General features: G+C 40.1%; 1 protein-coding gene across 4 annotated transcripts in view; it reads right to left on the bottom strand.

Annotated features, from left to right (window-relative positions):
- LOC131225841 (vacuolar protein sorting-associated protein 51 homolog) overlaps window positions 1–23474 on the bottom strand; it is a 63020-nt gene that overhangs the window by 27090 nt on the left and 12456 nt on the right. For all 4 annotated transcript variants that reach the window (XR_009161585.1, XM_058221437.1, XM_058221438.1 and 1 more), the window contains 5 exons: window positions 9685–9762; window positions 8494–8664; window positions 6870–6970; window positions 6658–6725; window positions 4621–4694 (listed from right to left, as the gene is read on the bottom strand). Coding sequence is in view for 3 of the 4 variants with exons in the window: in XM_058221437.1 (XP_058077420.1) it covers window positions 4621–4694; window positions 6658–6725; window positions 6870–6970; window positions 8494–8664; window positions 9685–9762 (492 nt within the window). In the remaining variant the exon portion in view is untranslated. The remainder of the gene's footprint in view (window positions 1–4620; window positions 4695–6657; window positions 6726–6869; window positions 6971–8493; window positions 8665–9684; window positions 9763–23474) is intronic.

Below are 23474 nucleotides of genomic sequence, written 5' to 3'. Positions count from 1 at the left end.
TTATAAATAAAAAAAAATATAATAATAATAATAATAAAATCTTATATTTTGACAACTATATTGCTAAATTTTGGTTGGCACCCTACACTAAACATGAAACAATTGCAAGACTCACTAAACAAGTTGTCCAAAAAGTTGGAGTTTATGATTAAGCGCTTGGAAATGGACCAATACTTAGAACAACTTGATGTGCGCATTACCCGACTAAAGACCATCGCCAGGACAAACACCCCACCATTGGGGTAGATGTCCCATCTCAGGCAGGTAGCCTGGTGGATAGACCAATGAATGGAGTTGGTGAAGGAATCAATTATGGGTGTGCACCTGTGCACCTACCCCATAAGAGACATCAAGACCACTATTTTGAGGGGTACGACGTGTGCGGCCTTATGGCTGGAGAGAGTGCACCAGACGCTAATGTAGAGTTACCCACTGAGGCCATTCCGATAATGGATGAGTTACGTGATGTCTTTCCTGCTGATCTACAGGATGAGTCTCCCCCTAGGAGGGATATAGAGCACACCAGAACATGGGACACCTTAATACCTATAGCCGAGTTTGCGTTTAATAGTTCTGTCGATAGGTCCACAGGTCTCAGTCCTTATGAAGTCGTTACTGTTTATAAACCTGGGAAACCTATTGATCTTATCCCTATGTCACTGTCCCATAAGGTGTCAGAGCCTACGGAGTCTTTTACGAATCACATTCATTCATGGCATCAAGAAATCAGGCAGAAGATCACTACTAGTCATGAACATTACAAATTTTCTGCAAACCAACACAAACGTTTCAAAGAATTCAATATTGGGGACTGTGATAGTCCGCATCTGGCCTGAACGGTACCCTCCGGAGGCCGATCGTAAGTTACACGCATATAGTGCTAAACCCTTCAAAATTATAAAACGAAACAGTTTCAATGCGTATGAGGTAGATCTTCCACCTTATATGGGAATCAGTTCCACATTCAACATGGAGGATCTAGTTACTTTTTAGAGGACCACTAATACTTTGCCCGGCCCTTCACCTACCCGTCCACATTCCCCATATTTATCCCTTGAACTTTCCGACCCATTTTCCCAGCCTCTACCTCCTATACTCATTCTTCCTAACCTCTCTTCCCAGCCTTTTCTTCCCATACCTACCCTCCCCGACCCATTTTTCTAGCCTCTACGTCTCATACCTACCCATCTCGACCCATTTTTCCAGCCTCTACCTCTCATACCTACCCGTCCCGACCCATTTTCCCAGCCTCTGTCTCATACCTACCCTTCCCAACCCATTTTTTCAGTCTCTACCTCCCATACCTACCTGTCCCGACCCATCTTCCCAGCCTCTACCTCCCATACCTATCCTTCCCGACCTATTTTTCCAGCCTCTACCTCCCATACCTAACATTCACACACCCAAAAAGGAAATAAAGGATATCCTGGACCATCAGATCATTTCAACGTCGGACGGTGGGTTTCAGAAGTACCTAGTTAAATGGAAGTCACGCCCAGCTTCAAACAGCACGTGGCTCACTAAGGAGGAGCTTCAGAGACTTGATCATGACATCCTGGAGCAGTTCAAGAGTTTTATTTCGCCAGTGGCGAAATCTTCGCAACCAGGGAGAATTGATGGGGACATCACGCGCACACGCGCTCACGCCACCCCCTACGCACATACGCCATAAGGAGGGCCCCACTGTCGATCTGGATCAATGACGACGTCCAGGGAGGGCCTCCTACTTAGAAGACGAAGTTTTGATTCAAAAGAGGGTCCCGTTAGTCAAGAAAAGCCCATCATGGGATCTCATGATCGTGGCCCACTAGTCAGATTGATTTCATATTTTAGGTTTTGCTTATTAATGTTATTTAGAACATCATGGATGCTTTAGATTTCTTTGATTAGTTTTTATTTTAGTTTACTTCATCGCCAAGTAATAGGTTGCGCACATGGCGTGAGTTTGGAGTACAAGGTTTTCTTATAAATAGGCACCCCTTGTAGCTTTTTTTTAATCGATTGAAGATTAATAAAACTTCTGCATTTTCCTACTCTCTGAGTTGTAAAGCCTAATTGGGTGCGAAGCCCTCCCTTCATCGAAGGGTTAACTACCGTGGTGCGAAGCCACATCTATCACAATTCACCCCCATCCATCGTCATCTCTACTACCCATCTTCTACCATCCCTTTTTCTCATCTCACCCCATCATTTACACTTCGAATCAATCATCTATTGCAGCAATTCTCCTCCCTATAATAGAATTTCAGAATCTGGCCCTACAGGAGGGATGAAACTTCGGCGGAGCACCACGCACAAACCGTACATCGGATCGAGCTGAGATTTGGGGGTTTTGAAGTCCATCCCTGGCCGACCAGGGCCAAGTGGCCTTTTTCTAAATAGTGGGCCCCACACACGTGCGGCCGAGATCACACGCACGTGTGTCTGGGCCATTGTTGTTGTCCACGCATACGGTACTTCTCTGGTTCGTCTCTCCTCTCTTTCACTCCGCTTTCACCCAAAATTCCTAAACCTAACCCTAAATTACTCAAATCTCCAATTTTATGCATAATTTCTTACTCTAGGGTTCCTTGATTTGAAATTGATGAATCCCTTGGATTAGGGACTGATTACTATGCATGTGTGGATGATTATTTCTTATCTTTGAGTATCGTTTGGTTCATAATTTTTATTGATCCAGCCCTATCATGTGTAGGCCTGGACCCGCATAGATTCCCCTTAATTAAATGTTTGGACTTTCATGTGGGATATGGAATTTGTGTAATTGTTTCTGAACTAACATGATCTTAAGCCTGAAATCTTGCATATCATATTTAATTTTCATGTCCTGCATCAAGGATGTATCGAGTCTGATCTCAGGCTTGGGCTATACAAACACCAACCCGATAAAACTTGGGTCGGGCTCGGGTAGAGGTCTTGGGTTGCCCGATCCAACCCGAACCCGATCAATATATAAGTTACTTATAAATTATAATTGAGTGTAGATTGTATGTGTCGAAGACATAGGAAATTCCGGTGTTGTCAGGTCTCATTGGTCCACATCATTTCCAATGACTCAAGCTAACAAGAAATGTAGGATTTCTCTCTCCCAAATGGATTGTGTGCTACACAACACGACTTTTAAATGAGTAGTTGTACTATATTTTAGCTTCTTTGTTAAGAATAAATAAAGTTCTTTACGATAAATAACTACATATATAATTAATAAAATTATTGATATAAAAAATAAGACGTGTATTGAAATAAAATAAACTAATGCAATCATTAAAATATTAGCATGTATCCACCTGATCAACCCAACCGAACCAGCTTGGGTTGGGCTTGGGTTGAGAATTTCCAACCCAAGGTTGGGTTGGGTTGGGTTAGGGTTGAGGTACAAGAACCTTGGGTTGGGCTAGGGTTGAGCACCAACCCGACCCAACCCGCCCGACTTTCAGCCCTACTTCACGTTGTTGCAGGCCATTAAGGCAGTTAGCTTTGAGTTTTCTCCAGTTATTGTTGCGGATGATTCCTCTAATGTGATAGGGTGGGTTTCATTCAACAATAATCCAAGGCGGGCTGCTGATATTATCGTGAAGCGTAGGATATTTGCAGAAACCCGTTAATCATTCTCTCATGTTGTATTGTATGCTTTGGGGTTTTCAGCAGGGTTGGGTGCTCAATTTAGAGGGAGAGAGAGGCTGCCTTGTTGGCTTTGGGGTTTGGGAGCCTTTAGGGTTTTGTATTGCATCTATTTTTGCTCTGTTTCTTTTGTTTTGTTTCCCAACACGGCTATTTAGGTATTGGCCTGCTTCTTTTTCTTTTTTCTTGGAAAAGGAAAGAAATTTTATTAAAGACAAACAAGAGAAATATCAGATCCAGCAAAAAAGTTGTGCGGAACAACTAGAGGAGAAACAGGCTCAAACACACACTAAGATACAGAGAAAACAGAAACAAAACAGCAAAGAGGAGGACACATCAGCCAGATCTTCTATCCTCAACCCAGAGATTAGCTCTAACAGCACCCTTCTTGGCAAACAGATCAAACTTATCATTTTCTTCTCTTTTTCACATGTCTGAAGTCTACTTGATGCACACTGCAGGTATACCGAGCCTCATCAACCATGTTCGCAACTTCCAGAACTGCTTCCAGAGATGGGCCCATTCTATTGCATTTCTCGAGTCCCCTCCTCTACGATAGCCATTGAATAGTGCTAAAATCTTAACAGCTGATGGTAGCTTACTGTTTCAGTCTCCTATTTGGTTTGTGGTATGTTCATGTCAGTGAGTTTATATTTCTTGTCTTTGTAGTGCTTTTTTTCTGTTTTCATTGGAGCGTCTCACTGCTCCGATGTAGCTTCCTGGGTTTGATTTTGTAGGCTTTGGCCCAGTGTCCTGTATCTTGTTGTTGGTTTCTTTTAATACAATCATGCCATTCATCGGGGGGGGAGGAAGGTTAGACATTCGAGGGGTGTTGTGAATAAAAAAAAAAACATCCATAGTGTATTTATAAATTCGATTATTATTATGTTTTGAGCGATGTGCTTATGCATTCGATGTTTCTAGCATATATATAAAGGGAAAGAAAAAAGAGATACCAAGATTTTTTTCCCCCCTCTGCAATCGTTAGTCGTGAATTACCTCCAAAGAAAAAGTGGGGAGAGCAGCCTCAGGCAATACTTCATCCATCAGGGTCACATCAGTCCAAATGCCTCCTGCAATCATCCGGATGAGGCATTTGATGTCAAGGATTAAAAAATATGTTGGGATTGGAAGCTTTAAAGGATGATTCTATTATGCCATACTAAAGGATACATTTAACTGGAACCTGGAGGATAATGATGATTTTATTACGAAGAGCACCCACCAAAAAAAGGAAAAAAAGAAAAGGCACACACGAAGAAAAAAGATTGATGATGAGAGGTCGTCTCCCTCAGTTCAGAAGTGGTATAACTTCTAGCACTATAAATTTGTGCACTCATCCCTAAGAATGCCTTAGCCCAGTTAACAACCATCTCTAGCCCTTGCAAGGTAAATCTCTGTTACAAAACATCCCACTATTGCGTTCTTTCCAGGTAGACCACAGCCCTACTAGCATGATGAGATGCCACAGCACATTTCTCCTTACCCAACTGCTCCCTGCCCTTGCCATGCTTTGACAAATGTTGTAACTGACCCTGGCATTATCCAATCTGTACCAATGAGAATAAAGAACCTGTACCTAAGTAAAACATTCTCGCGAAGTTGCCATGCATAAATAAGTGAACCACCAATTCCTTGCTGTGAAAGCAGAGGATGCCGATGTTGCAATAACAATCTTTCTACTTCTCAGGTGATTAATAGCTAAGATTATGGTTTTAGCTTTTCAATGGCATTTAGGTTAGGACAATGCTCTTGCCGTGACTCATCTAAGGAGCAGGAAAATGGCAATTGCCAACCTTGCACACTGTGGTGGTCCAATTGATCCACTTGTGTGGTTTGATCAATCAATGGGCACCACTGGACTGACTGTTAAATGTATTTAGTAGTTTACAAAACACATTATCCAGCAGGTAGTACTCCATGGAATAGCATAATAATAGTTGTGTCAATGTAACTTATTTGATTAGTTGATACACCCTTATTTTCATCACTTAATTTTCAAATTACTTTTCAGGTACTAAGCATGGTCCTAGTGGCACAAAATTGGTCCCCTCGAAAGCCTATTCAGTTAACTTTCGATAATCTGTCAAATGAACAATAGATCAGGTGATCTTGACATGATCTGAACAAGGTATGACCAATTTACAGAAGGTTTGTAATGCTGCAATGAGGTTTGGGAATATTCTAATTAATTATAACATTTTGTTGAAATATAGTTAAGAGCCATGATTAGATTACAGTCTCAAGTTTTTATATACACAATTCATAGATGATGTAATGAATGGACTAGTTTATCTTTCTTTTGTTAATAAGATTGAGTTAATTTTTGGGCTGCAGACTCCTACTGGCACTGGTGGTGTGACTCCGCAAAGGTTCCAACTTTTGAGGTAATTCAAGTGGGAATCAGATCAAGTGTGTATTGCTTCAAATTAGCTGTTTCACATGACCTTGCACTTGGAAAGCGAACAAGCCTTCATATCCTTTCTCACCACTTTGATGCAAGTCCCCTTAACCCTTTAGCTTTCACATGACCTCATGTTTAGCCCTTGGACCCCAAGTGCTGGAGTTCCCGCTCTTATCAGGGCTATCTCTGCTTTCATGGCACATAATTTGGATGAATGAACATAAATTGGTAAAAGATTGTGGATCATCGAGAATGTGATGCTGTGCTCAACATCTAAAGAAAATTACATGTGATTTTTGGGTTTCAAGGGGTGATCGGGTCACCCACTGTCACGTGCATGCGTTTGTGTTGCACAGTGTTTTCTTTTATCAGCCATTGAAAAGTTTGTGACGTGAAAAATAGTTTTGATAGCAGGTATCCTGATCAGGAAAAAAACTCACATCACCCATAAACATCAGCAAAAGAGTAATTTGATGGAAGTTCTTCAGATTAGTGGTAAGCTTGATTACCGAAAAACACCATACAGAAGAGCATGATCAGTTTTTAAGGAAAACCTGGTGTCATTAATGCCCAAGGATACAGTAAAACTCAACAAGGATTCAACAATAGTTGCTGTGGAACAAAGTACTTACGCAGCATCACCAGTAGATCTGCTGAAGAAACCTTCTTCTTCATGCGCTGCTGAATTGTTTCAAAACGCCTTCAAACACAATGGTCAATTATGATCCATGAGTAAAAAGTAGCAGTAGCTATGGCTGATTTCAGATGCTTCAGTCATGATGATGAAACATATCAGTGGGAAATGTTTAAAATAAGTTGCGATAATTTGATGAGTACACCCTACTTGGTAAACAGGGCTTGTGCAAGTTCAATTAGCCGACTTTCTGAATCCGGGAATATTATTCGATAGGCGCGGACACTCTCTGAAAAATCACCAATGGAAACCTAATGTAGACAATGTAATGGTTTGTTATTCTGGTGAAACATTAATGATTTAAATAAATTAAAAAATTTAAAAAAAAAAAAAATCTGTGAAGATGACTAACAACATAAACTGCTTTTCAACATATTAATTGTTGGATGAAAGAAGAACTGAGAGCATGAATGATCTCTAGATCAAGAAAAAAGAAAAATCACAAATGGAGGTCTGATGCAGAGAATTAAGTTGAATAAACTAAGGCTTGCTGGCCTGATGAATCATTGGCAAGTAAAGATGTATGAAAATATGCAACAGCACATAAGCTGCTTGTCAACATGTTAATTGGTTACAAAAGATTATCTGAAAGCCCCTGAATACATTAAATATAAATGCTAGACTTGAAACTGGAAAATAACTAATAATCTTAAGCAACAGTTACGTTCAAGTCCATTAGCAATGCCTCACATTCCATTGTTACAAAAATGAGAGCCATACATTACAAAAGGCACAGAATTTAAAGCGGGGGCATTTTCACACCGGGCTCAAGTGGGGTGGCCTGTGGGATGCAGGGGCACACTTGGGGTGGGCAGCCCACGGAACCCATGGATTTGGGGCCCGTGTGAGGTGGAACCCACGGATTTGGGGCCCACAGGGTGGGTTCGGCCGAGGACCTAACCAATGGATTTGGGACCTGGGCTATGAGATAAAGGGATTAATTTGCCATGCTCTATCAGTTCGAGCTTTTAAAGCAAGTGGTTGATTGTCCTGCATCAGAATTGCTTCAACAACATGGTGATCAGAACTTTCAAGATGCCCCACAAAGTCATTTCCACAATCCTAGTGTCAAATATAATTGTTGGAACATAACAAACATGTGTTTAAAGGGTTTCCTCAAGCTTCTGAGGATGCGGCAAATGGGTTTCCATGCAAAAGATGGAGTTTCAGTAGGAATTAAGGAAATTTCTGACAAGATGAGAATCATGGACATTCTTATAGTTATTGGTGTTTCTATGCTGATAGTGAGGGGTTTTTTTTCCCCCTTTCAATTGTTTAAAAGAAAACAGGAAACACGTTACAATGAGCAGGAACAAACTCATACTCAAGTTACCTAACTACTAAGCATTTATGCAGTTTTATAGTAGGTGAGACCATACAGTGTTTGGAATCGGAAGTTGCATAGTGCCATGAAATCCAATTCCTGTAACAATTGTTCCATCTCGCCAAGATTAGGATCATGATGAAACTGACAACACAAATCTAGTTTGCCACAGTTTCTCCCTGGGAAGCTGCACAGACAATTCTGGTAATATTACAGAGGCGATTGGAGATCTCATCATTAGTAAAAACCAACTCTGAATTCCAATGAGATCGATGTACATTCATATTAAGGTTGATTACTCGAAATTCTAAATTCATTTTTTACAGGGGAAAAAAATCTGAATTCGTCATTGATTATCTAGAATAGTGGAAAGTTAGCCTAAAGTCAACTAACTAGCGATTGCTTCAGAACAACCATTGGCAGAAGTACACAACAGCAGAGAGATGCTACCTGGTTTGTACTAGCCTCAGGAGGAATTGATGGAACTGAATCTGAAAACCCTCCTGCTTTAAAAGGTTCATCAGGATTAGATAAAATGGTCTCTGCTTCTCTTGATTCAATCTGAAATTCTGAGAGAAAGTGCTGCAACTTTTCCAGCAGCTTTGTCTTTAAGCTATCTACCTGTCACCAATAGCTAATTTCAGTTCTACTTTCTAGGTCAGCACCTCCAAGTGTGTGCATGTGCGCGCGTGCATACATATATATAAAAAAATCAAAAGTTATCGCCAGAGTGCAGAAAAGGCCAAGAACATGTGGAAAACTTCATAATTTAACTACAAAGATGCAACTAATACACAAAGAAAAGGAAAGGCAAACCAGGCCCAGTTGGTGTAGTGATGCACTAATAAGTACATAGTTCTAAGTCAAAGTAACTGAATAAAAAGCATGGGGATTCACTGTCGAATAGCAACTTTCAGGTACTCTCTTGATTATTATTCATAACTAAGGCCCTAAGATGATCATTAAAGAAATTAAATACAGAAAATCAAGAATGAGTATAATGGGTGGTCCAGTTTCACACTGAATTGCACTCAAGGCCCAACGTGACTTTGTCTGTGGTCTCCTGCATTTCGCAACCATCTTTTTCAGTGCAAAACTGACTCTAATGGTCCAAAGTCAACTCAATACTTCGCGTCATGTAATAAACACCAGGAGCGTATCACAATGTCTCAGCATCTGTCACACACTGTAACAGGATCTCACAATGGGAGACTTTCACATGCAATGGTTGCATAACACCCTAGAATAGTCTTGCACACAAACAGTTGCCTGAAACCCTTTGGTATGCTTCGTTTCTGTTCCACATTTGCCTACTAGATTGTGGGTTGGTGCCATGGTCCATTGCTTACATCCTGCAGCCATGTAGGAGTTCATTCCAGGCCACCACAAATTCCATAGCTTGATACCTCAAATCCATACATAAGATAGTCCACAATGAACTTAAGGATCTTTTTTCCCCATAAATAATAGCACAGAACATGGGAAAATAGCTAGCATGACCTCAAATATTTACAGAATTGGCACAAATAGATCCATTCAAATACCATTAAAGGCAATCCTACTCATGAGACATCTCTAATTTACAGATAAATACAAACTAGGTGAAGAGGCAATAGGAGAAGAAAAGGATGAATGACCCACCGGGAAGTCCAACTGTTTAAGAAGCACGACAGCGTCTGCTCTTGCTGCTACAGGTTCAGAATCTGAGTAGAGCTTCACCTAAGGAAAATAAATGATTCCATGTCTCAGCTAACATCTTCAAAATGGAAAACACACATTAATCATTTCAAATTTACAATTATGGCAGCATGCTAGAATAAAGGGTAAATAAGATGCTATGGGGTGATGGAGACTTCAAGTGATTTCCTCCTTTGCAAGGCTGATCCGTGTGATGGTTTCTTAACCACTTAAGTCAAGGTTCGAGAAGTTGGTGCCATCATCTTCAAAAAAGAGACTTCAAGTGACAATAGAAAATAGTCGTAACTTGCACAATTTGATTAAAGGAGTGGGGACCACTAGTGGAGAGACGATTGAGTTCCCAATTACTCTAGGCTTGCACCAGAAGTTAGCGTTAAGCCCAAACCTTTTCGCATTCGTTATGGATGAGTTAATGAAGTATTTGCAGGAGAGATCACATGTTGTTCGTTGTTTGCAGATGACATAGTTTTTATTGAAAAGATGAGGGAGGATGTAAAGTGTAAACACAAAGCTAGATTTATGGAGGGATGCTTTAGATTAGAGAGGATTTAAAATTAGTCGAACTAAAACAGAGTATATGGAGTGAAATTTCAATAACAATAGGAGTCAATGAGGAATTAGTTAAGATTGCTGACCAAGAAGTTCCAAAAAATGACTGCTTTCGATCCCTTGGGTTAATAAATCATGAAAGTGGAGAGATTGAGAAGGATGTTGCCAATAGAAATCGAGATGTGCCTATGGAGTTTTATGTGAACATCGTGTACAATTGTAGACACCCACCCAAAACGGAATGATTATTCACACGAGATCTATATATGAATCCCAACCCAGAGCCAAAACCTCGACTTGGACCCTAACCAGGAACCGAAGCCGAAGCCCGAACCCTAACCCGAAATTGAAAACCCCAAAACCCGCATCCCAAAAACCCTATATAAGATCATAAGTCTACAAGAACCCCCAACCCAATCCAAACCCACCCAAGGCTTCATTCAGACCATCCGAACACCAAAATAGGGCCAAAATGACCGCTCAGCACAGGCGGAAATTGGATTTCCACCTAAACATTTTTTCCAATCAGAAGCAGCCACGTGGCTTCCTGTGATACAAAATGTCTACGGTACCTCGGGCCTTGAGTTGAGTATGGCAGTGGAATTGGACTTTCACCGCTGCACGTTCAACCTGAACCCAACATCCTATCGCAACAATAGTCCAGGGAAGCCTCATGACTTGAGTTAGCCACCTTGGCATTTGGCGGAAATCCGATATCCTTGGCACCTCTATAAAAAGAGGCCCCTCCAGCCCCTCCCCATTTGAAAATTGCTGCTAAGGAAGGCTGATGAGGGGCTAGCTAGAGATTAAGACCATATCTCATTAGCCCAAGTCACCCAGGTAATCTAGATCAAGGGAATCAGGTTAGGACCATGGTATGCCAAATCGGTTACGTATCGGCCGTATCGGCCGATACGTAACGGTAACGGTACGAACCGTTACGCAATTCGGGGCCGAAACGGCCGATTCGGATTTTTGTACCTGTATCGGCCGATACGGGCGTAACGGTCAACGCCGTAACGGTCGAAAAACGGCCATTTTTTTTTTTGCATTTTAAGCTCCGTTTTTTATGTTTTTTCGAAACTTCTTGCTTCCAAACTGTTTCTCACTCCTTCTACTACTAATTTCAACCAACCTTGGCTGGATATTTGAGGAAAAAACACATTATATTGCGGATTTTGTTGAATCAAAGCTTGGTGGGCCATTTTTCATAAATTTGTCAAAAATAGGTATTTATACTTTTTTAATATGTTTTGCTGTTTTAATCATCTCATATGATGTGTTAATCATAGTAGAACATGTTAATATGCATTTTACAGATTTGGGGTGCCATTTAATTTTTTTTTAATATTTTTTTCTATTTACGCATGAATTTTGCCCCTTTTTTTTAAAATTCAAAAAATCAATTTTTAATGATTGTTTTGCTGTTTTAATCATTCCATATGATGTGTTAATCATAGTAGAACATGTTAATGTGCATTTTACAGATTTGGGGTGCCATTTTATATTTTTTTAATATTTTTTTCTATTTACGCATGAATTTTGCCCATTTTTTTTAAAATTCAAAAAATCAATTTTTAATGATTGTTTTGCTGTTTTAATCATGCCATATGATGTGTTAATCATAGTAGAACATGTTAATATGCATTTTACAGATTTGGGGTGCCATTTTGTATTTTTTAAATATTTTTTTCTATTTACGCATGAATTTTGCCCCTTTTTTTTAAAATTCAAAAAATCAATTTTTAATGATTGTTTTGCTGTTTTAATCATGCCATATGATGTGTTAATCATAGTAGAACATGTTAATGTGAATTGTACGGATTTGGGGTACCATTTTATATTTTTAAATATTTTTTCTATTTACGCATGCATTTTGCCCCTTTTTTTTAAAATTCAAAAAATCAATTTTTAATGATTGTTTTGCTGTTTTAATCATTCCATATGATGTGTTAATCATAGTAGAACATGTTAATGTGCATTTTACAGATTTGGGGTGCCATTTTATATTTTTTAAATATTTTTTTCTATTTACGCATGAATTTTGCCCCTTTTTTTAAAAATTCAAAAAATCAATTTTTAATGATTGTTTTGCTGTTTTAATCATGCCATATGATGTGTTAATCATAGTAGAACATGTTAATATGCATTTTACAGATTTGGGGTGCCATTTTGTATTTTTTAAATATTTTTTTCTATTTACGCATGAATTTTGCCCCTTTTTTTTAAAAAATTCAAAAAATCAATTTTTAATGATTGTTTTGCTGTTTTAATCATTCCATATGATGTGTTAATCATAGTAGAACATGTTAATGTGTATTTTACAGATTTGGGGTGTCATTTTATAATTTTTTTCTATTTTTGAATTAGTGACTTTATGTTTTTATTTGCTTATATTGGACAGGTTTTGCCTTGGAGCTTCTTAGGGTTTAGTTAGAATATAAAATCATCTTTATTAACATAGGTCATACACTCATACTCAAATCTAATTATCTAGTGTCTACTTAAGCCTAAAGAAATGTCTGGGTCTGGCCAACAACAAGTGATGATATTGGATGGCAACATTGTGAGAGGGTTGGTGGTACTAGGCACCAAATGAAGTGCAAGTATTGTGATAGACTAGTGACTGGTGGAATTACCCGTCTCAAACAACATTTGGCACATCGAAAGGATCAAGTTGCGTCATGTAGTAGAGTACCGAAAGAGATAATGCTTTTAATGCAAGCTAGTCTGGATGAGTCGAAGGGTAAACGTGCTGCTGTACAAAAGAAGAAAGATGATATTTTGGATGCAGCTCGACAGGAAGTGTTTGGTCCTGAATATATGGGCATTCGTGATGAAGATATTATTGATTCTGACGAAGATTCAGATCGAGAATTTACTATAGCTAGGAGAGAGAGCTTGCGTCTAGCTCGTGAAGAGGAAGAACATCGCCGCATGTTTGGCACGCATGGGTCAGTGCATGATACGGGGGGGGGGGGGAGTGGGAGTGGGCGTGGGAGTGGGAGTGCAACTGGAAGTGCAACTGCTTCTGCAGGTGGGGGTGGGGGGGTAGGTTTGGTGGGTTACGACGTATGTTTGGGAGCCGACGACAGACATCTTCACATGATGCCCCTATACGTTTGGATGAAGAAGTAAATGAGCCTAGGAGACCCTCTATTGATCCAATCCTATTTAGGAAAGAATCAACTAAACAAAAGAAGATAAAACAAATGTGGAGTAGAACTTCCGTTGAGAAATTAGGTAGAGCAGCAGCAAAGTTATTTATACATGCCAACATACCTCCTAACGCAGCCAATTCTCCATATTGGCAGGTGGTAATTGATGCAGTAGCAGAAGCAAGTGAATGAATAAAAGCTCCCACGGCTAAGGAGATTAGGGGGAAATGGACAGATGCAGAGTTTACGGATGTGAAAGCATACGTGGCTACCTTTAAACCTGTATGCAAGCCAGAGGATGCACAATCATGTGTGATGATTGAACTGGCCCAACCAGACGCAGCATGATCAACTTCATGGTATACTGCCACTTAAGAACTATATACCACAAGTCAATTGATGCCTCAGAGGCAACAAAAAATTCTACTTATATTAATGGACTAATGGATAAAGTTGTGGACGAGATTGGAGAGGAGAATATAGTGCAGATTGTGACAGATAATGAAGCAACATATAAGCTTGCAGGACATATGTTGATGGATAAGAGAAAACATCTTTTTTGGTCACCATGTGCTGCCCATTGTATTGATCTTATATTGGAAGATATTGGGAAGAAGAAGAATGTTAAGGAAATGGTCGAAAGGGCAAGGGAAGTGACGTTGTTTATTTACAACCATAATCAAGTAGTTGCAATAATGAGAAAGTTCACGAAAGGACGAGAGTTGTTGAGGCCTGCGGCGACTAGATTCGCAACAAACTTTATAGCATTAGAGAGTTTATTCCAACATAGGGAAGAGTTGAGTGAGATGTTCGCTTCCCGAGAATGGCTCAACACAAAACATGGGAAGAAGACATCAGGAATACCGGTCGAAGTTGCGAATACCATACGGGACAACAAATATTGGAAGAAGGTCAAGGCGATCCTAAAGGTGATGGAGCCACTAATGAGGGTACTCCGTCTTGTTGAATCCGATGAAGCACCTACCATGGGCTTCATATATGATGCCATGGATAAGGCAAAGCTTGCAATTCAACGTGATTGTAGAAGTTGGCAGACTTATTGGAAGATGATCGACAAGAGATGGACAAACCAACTCCATCACGATCTTCATGCAGCAGGTTACTACCTAAATCCTAGGTATAGATATGCCCAATCATTTGTTGCGGATGATGAAGTTCGTGTCGGGCTAAAAAATGTGATAAAGAGATTAGAGCCTGACTTAGATCTGCAAATAAAGGCATTAAATGAATTAGATACATTTGGAAATCGCCTTGGTAGCTTTGGAGATGCTCTTGCACAGCATGCAGTATCTAGATTGCAACCGGGCGAATGGTGGATTAATTTCGGAGAGAGTACGAAGGCTCTCCAAAAAATTGCAGTAAAAGTTTTGAGCCAGACAACATCTTCCTCTAGCTGCGAAAAGAATTGGAGTTGTTTTGCGCTCATTCATTCAAAGAATAGGAATAGATTGCAGACTAGAACATTAGATAGACTTGTCTTCATGCACTACAATATAAAACTAAGAATGAGACGACATCATAGGAGCATTACAGCTGCTGATGACGGAGACTACTGTCCAATAAACTTGGATAATATTTATGATGAGGATGACCCACTTCTACCTTGGTTGGAAACAAGGGAAAAACAAATTGAAGAGGATAGTGAAGAATTGGAAATTGATGACCCAGAAATACAACAAGAGAGTCGTGCAAATGTGTTGGACCCAGTAAGAGGGGCAGCGTTTATGCCACGTACAGATACGGCTCAAGATCAACAAAAGAGTACGAGCAGTAGTAGCGTGACCGTGTTGGATGAAGACGATGACCCCCCTGCCCCTGGTGCTGGGCAGCGCCCTATACAGCCGTCTACAGATCACCATGTCGATGAACAGCGACGAGGTGGTACACGAGGTCAGACTTATGAGTGTACCGAGTCACGATACAGCCAGCAGGAGGTGGGTACATCTAGTGGTGCATCGGGTCCGAGAGGTTCGGAACATCAGCAGGCTCATGGTCTTGGTTATTATGATGGATATTCTTATGGTGAATTGAATTATGATGGTTATACTGAGCCTGTTCCATCACATTCATGTTGGAGTAGCCCTCCTGATCAATATCCATATGATTATAGATATCCAGATCCAAATCCAAGTTACTCATCACAGCAGACGCACTCTCAATCTCAAGATTCTCAACAGCCTGAGTATGGGCACCAGTATGGCTATTCGACGGGCACTGGTGGATATCCTTATTCCGGGTCAGAGTCGTTGCCTAGTCAGGATCAGTCATCCTCTAGTTTCGTTGATCTAGTATTTCCTTCTGGCACTAGATATTATGGATATGTAGCACCTATACCTATTGGACAACCTCAGCCTGATGGTGACGATGACGATGATGTGGAGGTCGAGCAACCACAAAAAAGCAGATTTTCATTTTGGTGGTGACTTGTGATTGTGAGTATATATTTGTGTTAAGGTAAGTATTTGTTGCAGCAGACAGCTCACAACAGTATTATTGCAAGAAGCCATGCACACACTTGACACTGCCGAACTTGTATTTAAAATAGCTCCCCTGACAACCAATCAAGTAATCCTTAATCAAGTTGCAGGGGAGTATATCAAACACTACTAATTATTGTTTTTAATATTCTTGACTTAAGGATGTCAGGTCATAGACAGGAATTACACTATCACAGTCACGTGCACGGTGCAGCACACTGCACAGGACCACAGGTATGTTCGAGAAATTCCTCAAAAATAATTGCAAACACCTAATGTAAGATATTTTCATTTTACTTTCATTCTAATATATCTATCATTGATAGTAGATAGTTAGAAAATTAAATATATGAATTTTCTAGTCAAATTCAGGTTATCTGGTTCATAAATTCATCAGACAGTCCGATACAACTTCTCACCAAAGAGTGGACCGTTACACCACCATAAACATGTTCCAATTTATAAATGAATGCATATTTGGAATGCTTAGAATATTCTGGATTTAATCCATATTTTTTCATATTTTTTTGGTAAAAAAAAAATTTTGCGCCGTTACAGGCCGTTACGCCTCCGTATCACCGTTACGCCCCCGTATCCGTATCGATTTTGGAGGACACCGTTACGCCAACCGATACCGATACGGGACACCTTGGTTAGGACTAAGACCTCCAATCAACTTTTCACCTAAAGAGTGTTGGGGTTCTTCTTTCCCCTCTCACATCTCCAACGTGCACAACCATTTCCTGTGGTTCTCCTGTGGCTTATTACCACATTCGCTTTTTTATTCTAGCATCTCTCTTCTCATACACCCCATTGTTTATGTCTGTTTTGATCGATCTTGCTTGGAGTATGCTCTCTTCCCGTATAAATGGATCCTGGAAATAAAAAAACCAAGGATCGGTCTTGCTTTTCTAGCTTTCATCTTCGAGCAATAATCATCTCCTCGAACATGATCGATGTTGAGTGCACCATCTCCCCGATCACAGTTGCAGTTGAGTAATAATATCTTTTGTTTTAGAGATAACAACAAATTTATTAGAAGACTCGCACCAAGGTGAAAAAAGAAAACAAACACAATAAAAATAAGTAAACTGAAAGATTAGAAGCCAAAGCTGCATTTACAACAACAGCCCAACTTGAAACAAGATTCTTGATTTTCCTAATGACCCCATCACATCGGTACACTCATATCGAAAGCAGCGCCCATTCTAGCTCCCCAAATAGACCAAAACACGACCATGATTATCAACCTCCAATTAGCTTTTTCAAGTTTTCCAACACCTCCCCCATGCCATGCCCTAAGAGGCCTTCCACGTACTTCGACATCACCCAAGTAGTTTTAAGCCAAAAAAAAAATGCTCCTACACTCTTACACTCAAAAGGGCAATGAATAAAAAGGTCATCTATCAATTCAACGTCTTCCATACACATAAGTTATATGTTGGGAAGGATTAAGGATCTTCCTTTGAGTAATAATATCTAGAGCTCAATTAGGGGTGTACATCGAGTCAAACCGAGTCGAGCTGGCCTCAGCTCGACTTGGCTCGGCCACTAGCTTACCTCAGCTCGAACTCGGCTCGGCTCGGCTCAGTCCTCGAGCTTGACTGGCCAACTCAGCTTGGTTCAATCAGCAACTCGGGCCAGTTCGAGCTGAGTTCGAGCCAAGGTCAAGCTGAGTTTTCCATTGCAGCATTTTCACAAACACCTGGACTGCACCTTCAAAATCTCACTGTATTTAAGACAGTAGCAATGGTTTTACAGGTATTTTATCAAACACCTTCTAAGCAATACAAAAATCAGGAAAAAAAGGGTGTTGGTTTTATATACATACCTTCCTAGCCACTAGCCACACTTCTTTGAGTCATTTCATCAAACACTTGGTGAGCAACATCAATATCAAAGTAACCGAGTCACCAAACTAGTTCGATCCGAGTTCGATTCGAGCTGGGTTCGATCCGAGCCGAGTCGAGTCGAGTCGAGTCGAGCGGGGACCGGCTCAAACTCATTTTCGAGCTCAAAAAATCAGCTCGACTCAACTCGAACTCAGCTTCGAACCGAGTCTAATCGAGCTTTTTCGAGTCAAGTTGAGCGAGCTAGCTCGGTTCGTGTACACCTCTAAGCTCAATAATCCCAAAAATCGCTAAACCCACAAAGTAGAGACTGCACATCAGTGCAAGCAGAGATGGGTGCCTAACCCCTTCTCCATCTTTTTTTGACAGGTGATGATTTTATTATAAGAGGACAAGGCCTAAAAAAATACAATTTATAAAAGATAAAGGAAAAAAGAAAACAATCCTACGGTTTCGAAAGGCATCTATTGTTCCTTTCTTCAAAAAGTTATCGCTCCATTCCCAGTGTTCGAAGTATTGATATCATTACAAGTTTCGCTGGCCGGGGATATGGAAACAATATCAATATCATTGATAATATCACCGATGATTGGAAATACGAAGAAAATGAGGGAAACAGTGGAATTTTTCAGTGATACTTTAGGAGATGCTAAAATACACATATTTGCATATTTAGGAATTAAAAAATTGCAAAAAGAATGCATAAATAATAAGTTTCCATTTAATGGGGGCCTAAAAGCATGTGTTGTCGTCAGCAATGTTCGAAATATCGGTATCGCACTGTGTATCAGTTATCACACGGGATATATCGTTTATCTCGGGTAATTTATCACACTTTTTGGGAAACATGGGGAAACATAAGGAAAATGATTGATTTTTTCAATGAAACTTAAAGAATTGTAAATTATTATTATTTTTTTTTTTTAAAGACCTTAATAAACACTCTTAAATCATAACATCTCAAAAAAGAAGTGCGCATAATAGGTTTTCTTTGTACGGGGTCATAAGTTATGCGCTATTCAACTAAACGAATGGAATTATATTCAAATTGAATGCATAAAATTTATAAATGTATCAAGATATATATGGAAACACAACCAATTAATCAAAAAGCAAAAGAAGTAGAAATTGAGAAATATACCTATTAATAATGTGACTGGTTGTCGCCTAAACTCTCATGGAGTTGTGCGGTGACTCGTAATCATCTCATCATCTCCATCTCGAGCCCCACGGAATGGATTTCTCATAAACATCATGGTGGGGCCCACCACAAGCCCCATAAGACCGTCCATTTCTACCTAGGTCCTGGCAGGACGTGGATTGTCTATTGACGCTATCGGTAGACACTAGCTACTGGATGGTGCTCCGTGGGCCCCACCACAATGTATGATTTTTTATCCAATCCATTCATCCATTTTCCCACATTATTATAGATCACAATCCCAAAAATTAAGCAAATTCAAATCTCATGTGGACCACACCACAAGAAATAGTGGGGCATAATCACAACTATTTTCTTATTGTGCTTGAGATTTGATTTTGCCTCATCTTTCAAATCGTGCCATAAAATAATATGAAAAAAATAAATCAATGGCATGGATATAACACATACATCATGATATGGCCCATAGAACACATGTCCATACATTGTTTAATGGCAGCATCAGTAGGCAATCCATGTTCAACGGAATTTTTATTTGCCATCCAACGGAATGTTTAATAGAGATTGATGGATTCCTAATTGTAGGGCCCACTTTGATGTATGTGTATTATATCCAGTGTTCGAAATATCGATACTATCGGCCGATATATCGGCCGATATTATCGGTATCGGACCCTAGCGAGACGAAACTCATCCGATAACCCCCGGAAGATACCGAAAATCTAAAACTTCAGATATCGGCCGATATTATCGTCGATATCGCACCTGGGACAGCGTCATTATCCGAAAAAAAATGAAAAAGAAAAAGAAAAAGAAAAAGAAAAACTTTCAACGGTAGATTTCGGTACCTGTAAAGAAGATGGCCCTGATCGGAAGCTGTGTTTGATGGGCCATTCGAATAGAAGCTTCTGATTTAGAGAGATTTGGGCGCAAAATCCGTCGAAATCCCCGAAATCATCGGCCCTCGGGAGAGATTTTAGGGTTCCGGAACGCGCCGAAACCCTCTCTGCTTCCGGAACCCTCTCTGCTTCGAAAGAAACGGGCCCCGAGCCCTTATTCAATGGAGGCGGACGGACGGTGCCTCGCACGGCACCGATTGCGTTGACGTCATCAAGTTATGTGGGTCCCATCATGAGGTATATATTATATCCAAACCGTTCTTCCATTTGGCGAGCTCGTCGTAAGGCTTTACGAGAAAAATAAGACAGATCCAAGGATCAAGTGGACCACACTGGAAAAAAGCAGCTTGATATGGAACGTCCACCATTGAAACCCTTTTGGGGTTGCAAAAGTTTTGGATCATATGATATTTGTTTTTCCTATTCATCAAGGTCTTTGTGACCTCATGAACAGAGTGGATGGAAAGCTAACGTTGTGGTGGACTTACGAATGTTATAACGGTGAGAATCATTGTCCTCACTGCTATTTGTGGTGTGGTCCAACTAAGGTTTGGATGTCATTCATTTTTGGGTTCACGATCTAAAATGATCTCTCCAAATGGATGAACGGTGTGGATATGATAAATACATTATTGGTGGGGCCATGTAACTCTGATCTCCCTTCAACTGTTTGTACGCCGTGGACGACGGAAGTGGATTGCGTACTGAGTAACTCAATACCCTTAGCGTACTGAGTAAACTTGTGGGGTCCATTGTTATTTTTTTATTTTATCCACTCCGCTAATTGATGTTAGAAGATAATTTTATGGCTTGATTCCAAAAATGAGGCAAATTAAAATCTCAATTGAACCACACCACAGGAAACATTTTGATTAAACCTCTACCATTGAAAATTTTTTGGAGGCCAAAGAAGTTTTGGATCAAGCTGATGTTTGTGGTTTCTCTTCATCCATGTCTTTGTGATCTTATGAACAGGTTGGATGACAAATAAAAATTACTTTGGACCTTAGGAAGGTTTCAACGGTGGAAATCATTATTCCACACTGTTTCCTGTGTAATGGTCCACTTGAACTTTGGATTTACTTCAATTTTGGTATAAACCCCTAAAATTAGCAGTAAAAATGGATGGGCGGTGTGGATAAACCACATACACTCACAGTGGGTCCAACTGAGTTTACTCAGTACGATAAAAGTGCACTGAGTAACTCAGTACGCAATCCGATTTCGTGGGACGCTCGTCCAGGCTTCGCATGAAATTCATGTGCTGGAAACTTAGGTAGGGTCCACCGTGATGTTTGTGAGAAATCCACTCCATCCATCCATTTTTTGAACACATTTTAAGACATAGGGCCAAGAATGAGCCGGATCCAAGACTCAAGTAGGCCTAAAACGTGAGGATTGAAGGTCCACAGTTGAAATATTCGAGGAGCCACAGGTTTTAAATCAGTCTAATATTTGGGTTTTCAATTCATCCCAGTAGTGATGACGTAATGAACGGTATGGATGGAATGTAAACATCACTGTTGACCCAGGAAGGTTTCAACGGTAGGAATTTCCCTACCCACCTTTTTCTTTAGTGCGGCCCACTTGAGTCTTGGATCCTGCTCAATTTTTGCCTCAAGTCTTAAAATAATCCCACAAAACTGATGGATGGAGTAGATTTCTCACAAACATCACGGTGTGCCCCACTCCTGCGAAAGGATTTAGTAGGAAATCTGCATCCCATCTTCGCACGACACATGCTCATACCTCGTGTGGTACACCAGCCAATCCACACCCTCCATCCATTTTTATAAGTAATTTTAACGCATGAGGCCAAAAAGGAGACAAATGAAAGATCAAGTGTACCACACTACAAGAAATGTGGTGGCAATGATGTCCACCATTGAAGCTTTTTAGGGCCCACCGTGATGTTTATTTGCCATCCAATCTATCCATGAGGTTTGACAAACCTGGATGGGAAAACATAAATATTAGCTTTATCCAAAAAAATTATAGGCCCAAAATAGTTTAATGATGATTATTCAATGAACACTATTTTGTGTGGTGTGGTCCACCTCAGATTTGGATCTATCTTATTTTTCGGCCCATGCGCTAAAATGATATGTTAAAATGAAATCCAATTGATGTTTGGATGTTCATACATATCTTTATACATTTATAAATGGTATGCATCATATTTAAATATATTTACCTTAGTTTAATCAAATAACATGCATAACTTAGTACCTTATACAAAGGAAATTTATTATGTGCACTTCTTTTTTGATATTTTATGATTTAAAAGTGTGCATTAAGGTTTTTTTAAATAATCCTCAAAGTTTCATAAAAAAATTCAACCATTTTGCTAATGTTTCCCCATGTTTTCTAAAAAGTGCGATAAACTATGCGATACAAACGATATATCCCGTGCGATAACCGATACGTATCTGTATCCCAAGGGTGCGATACATTGTGCGATACCGATATTTCGAACACTGATTATATCCACATCGTCCATACATTTTTACAGCTCATTTTGGGGCTTGATTCCAAAAATGAAGCAAGTTCAAGTCTTAGATGGACCATACCATAGGAAACAGTTGTGATTGAATCCTCACCATTAAAAACTTCATGGGGGCAACGGCATGTTTATTTTCCATCAAAGTTGTTGATAAGGTCACAAAGACCTGGATGAAGAGACCACACAAATATCAGCTTGATCCAAAACTTTTGCGGCCCATGAGAAATTTTTAATGATCGATTGCCATTGTTTCTTTTATTATGGCCCACTTGAGATTTAGATCTACTTCATTTTTTGGATCATGCCATAAAATGAATTTTCAAAACCGATGGATGGCGTGGATATAAGGAACATATATCGAGGTCGATCCCACAGTCAGGGATTCCATCCACCTCGGTGAATTCGGGGATCCGCCGAAGTCATGCCCGTCCTAGTGGGGGTAGTACCCAATCCACACACAACACGGAACATGGATGTGAGTGGGACCCTGATTGTGGGCCCCACCATGATGTTTGTGTGGTATTCACACCATCCATCCATCTGGAGAGATCATTTTAGGGCATGATCTAAATAATGATGCTGATCCAAAGCCCATGTGGACCCCACCACAGAAAATAATGGGGACAATGATGCCTACCGTTTCAACTTAAAACCATTTTTTAGGGGCCCACCATGATATTTATTTGAGATCCAACCTGTTCATAACTTCAGACAGATATGTAGAAGGGTAAATGCAAATATCAACTTGATAAAAAACTTATGTGGCCCCATGAAGTTTTCAAAGGTAGGAGTTTAATTCCCACTATTTCTTGCAGTGGGGTCTACTTGAGCTTTAAATGTGTCTCATGACCTAAAAAGATATTTAAAAACGGATGGACAGAATGGACATACAATATATACATGAAGGTGGGCCCCACCGGAAGGGTCGTACCAACTTTGGTGCAATCGAGTTGCACCGAACCCACTCTTAGGCGCAGATTAGGTGTTACCGGGTAATAGCTTAGTGGGTGTCACCCTTATTGTAGGGCCCACCTTGATGATATGTTGTATATCCACTCTGTCCATTCATTTTTCCAGCCCATTTTAGGACGTGGTCCCAAACATTAAGCACATC

Source organism: Magnolia sinica, chromosome 14, assembly GCF_029962835.1.
Source record: "Magnolia sinica isolate HGM2019 chromosome 14, MsV1, whole genome shotgun sequence".
Classification (NCBI taxonomy): domain Eukaryota; kingdom Viridiplantae; phylum Streptophyta; class Magnoliopsida; order Magnoliales; family Magnoliaceae; genus Magnolia; species Magnolia sinica.
This window is presented reverse-complemented; position numbering and strand designations above follow the sequence as displayed.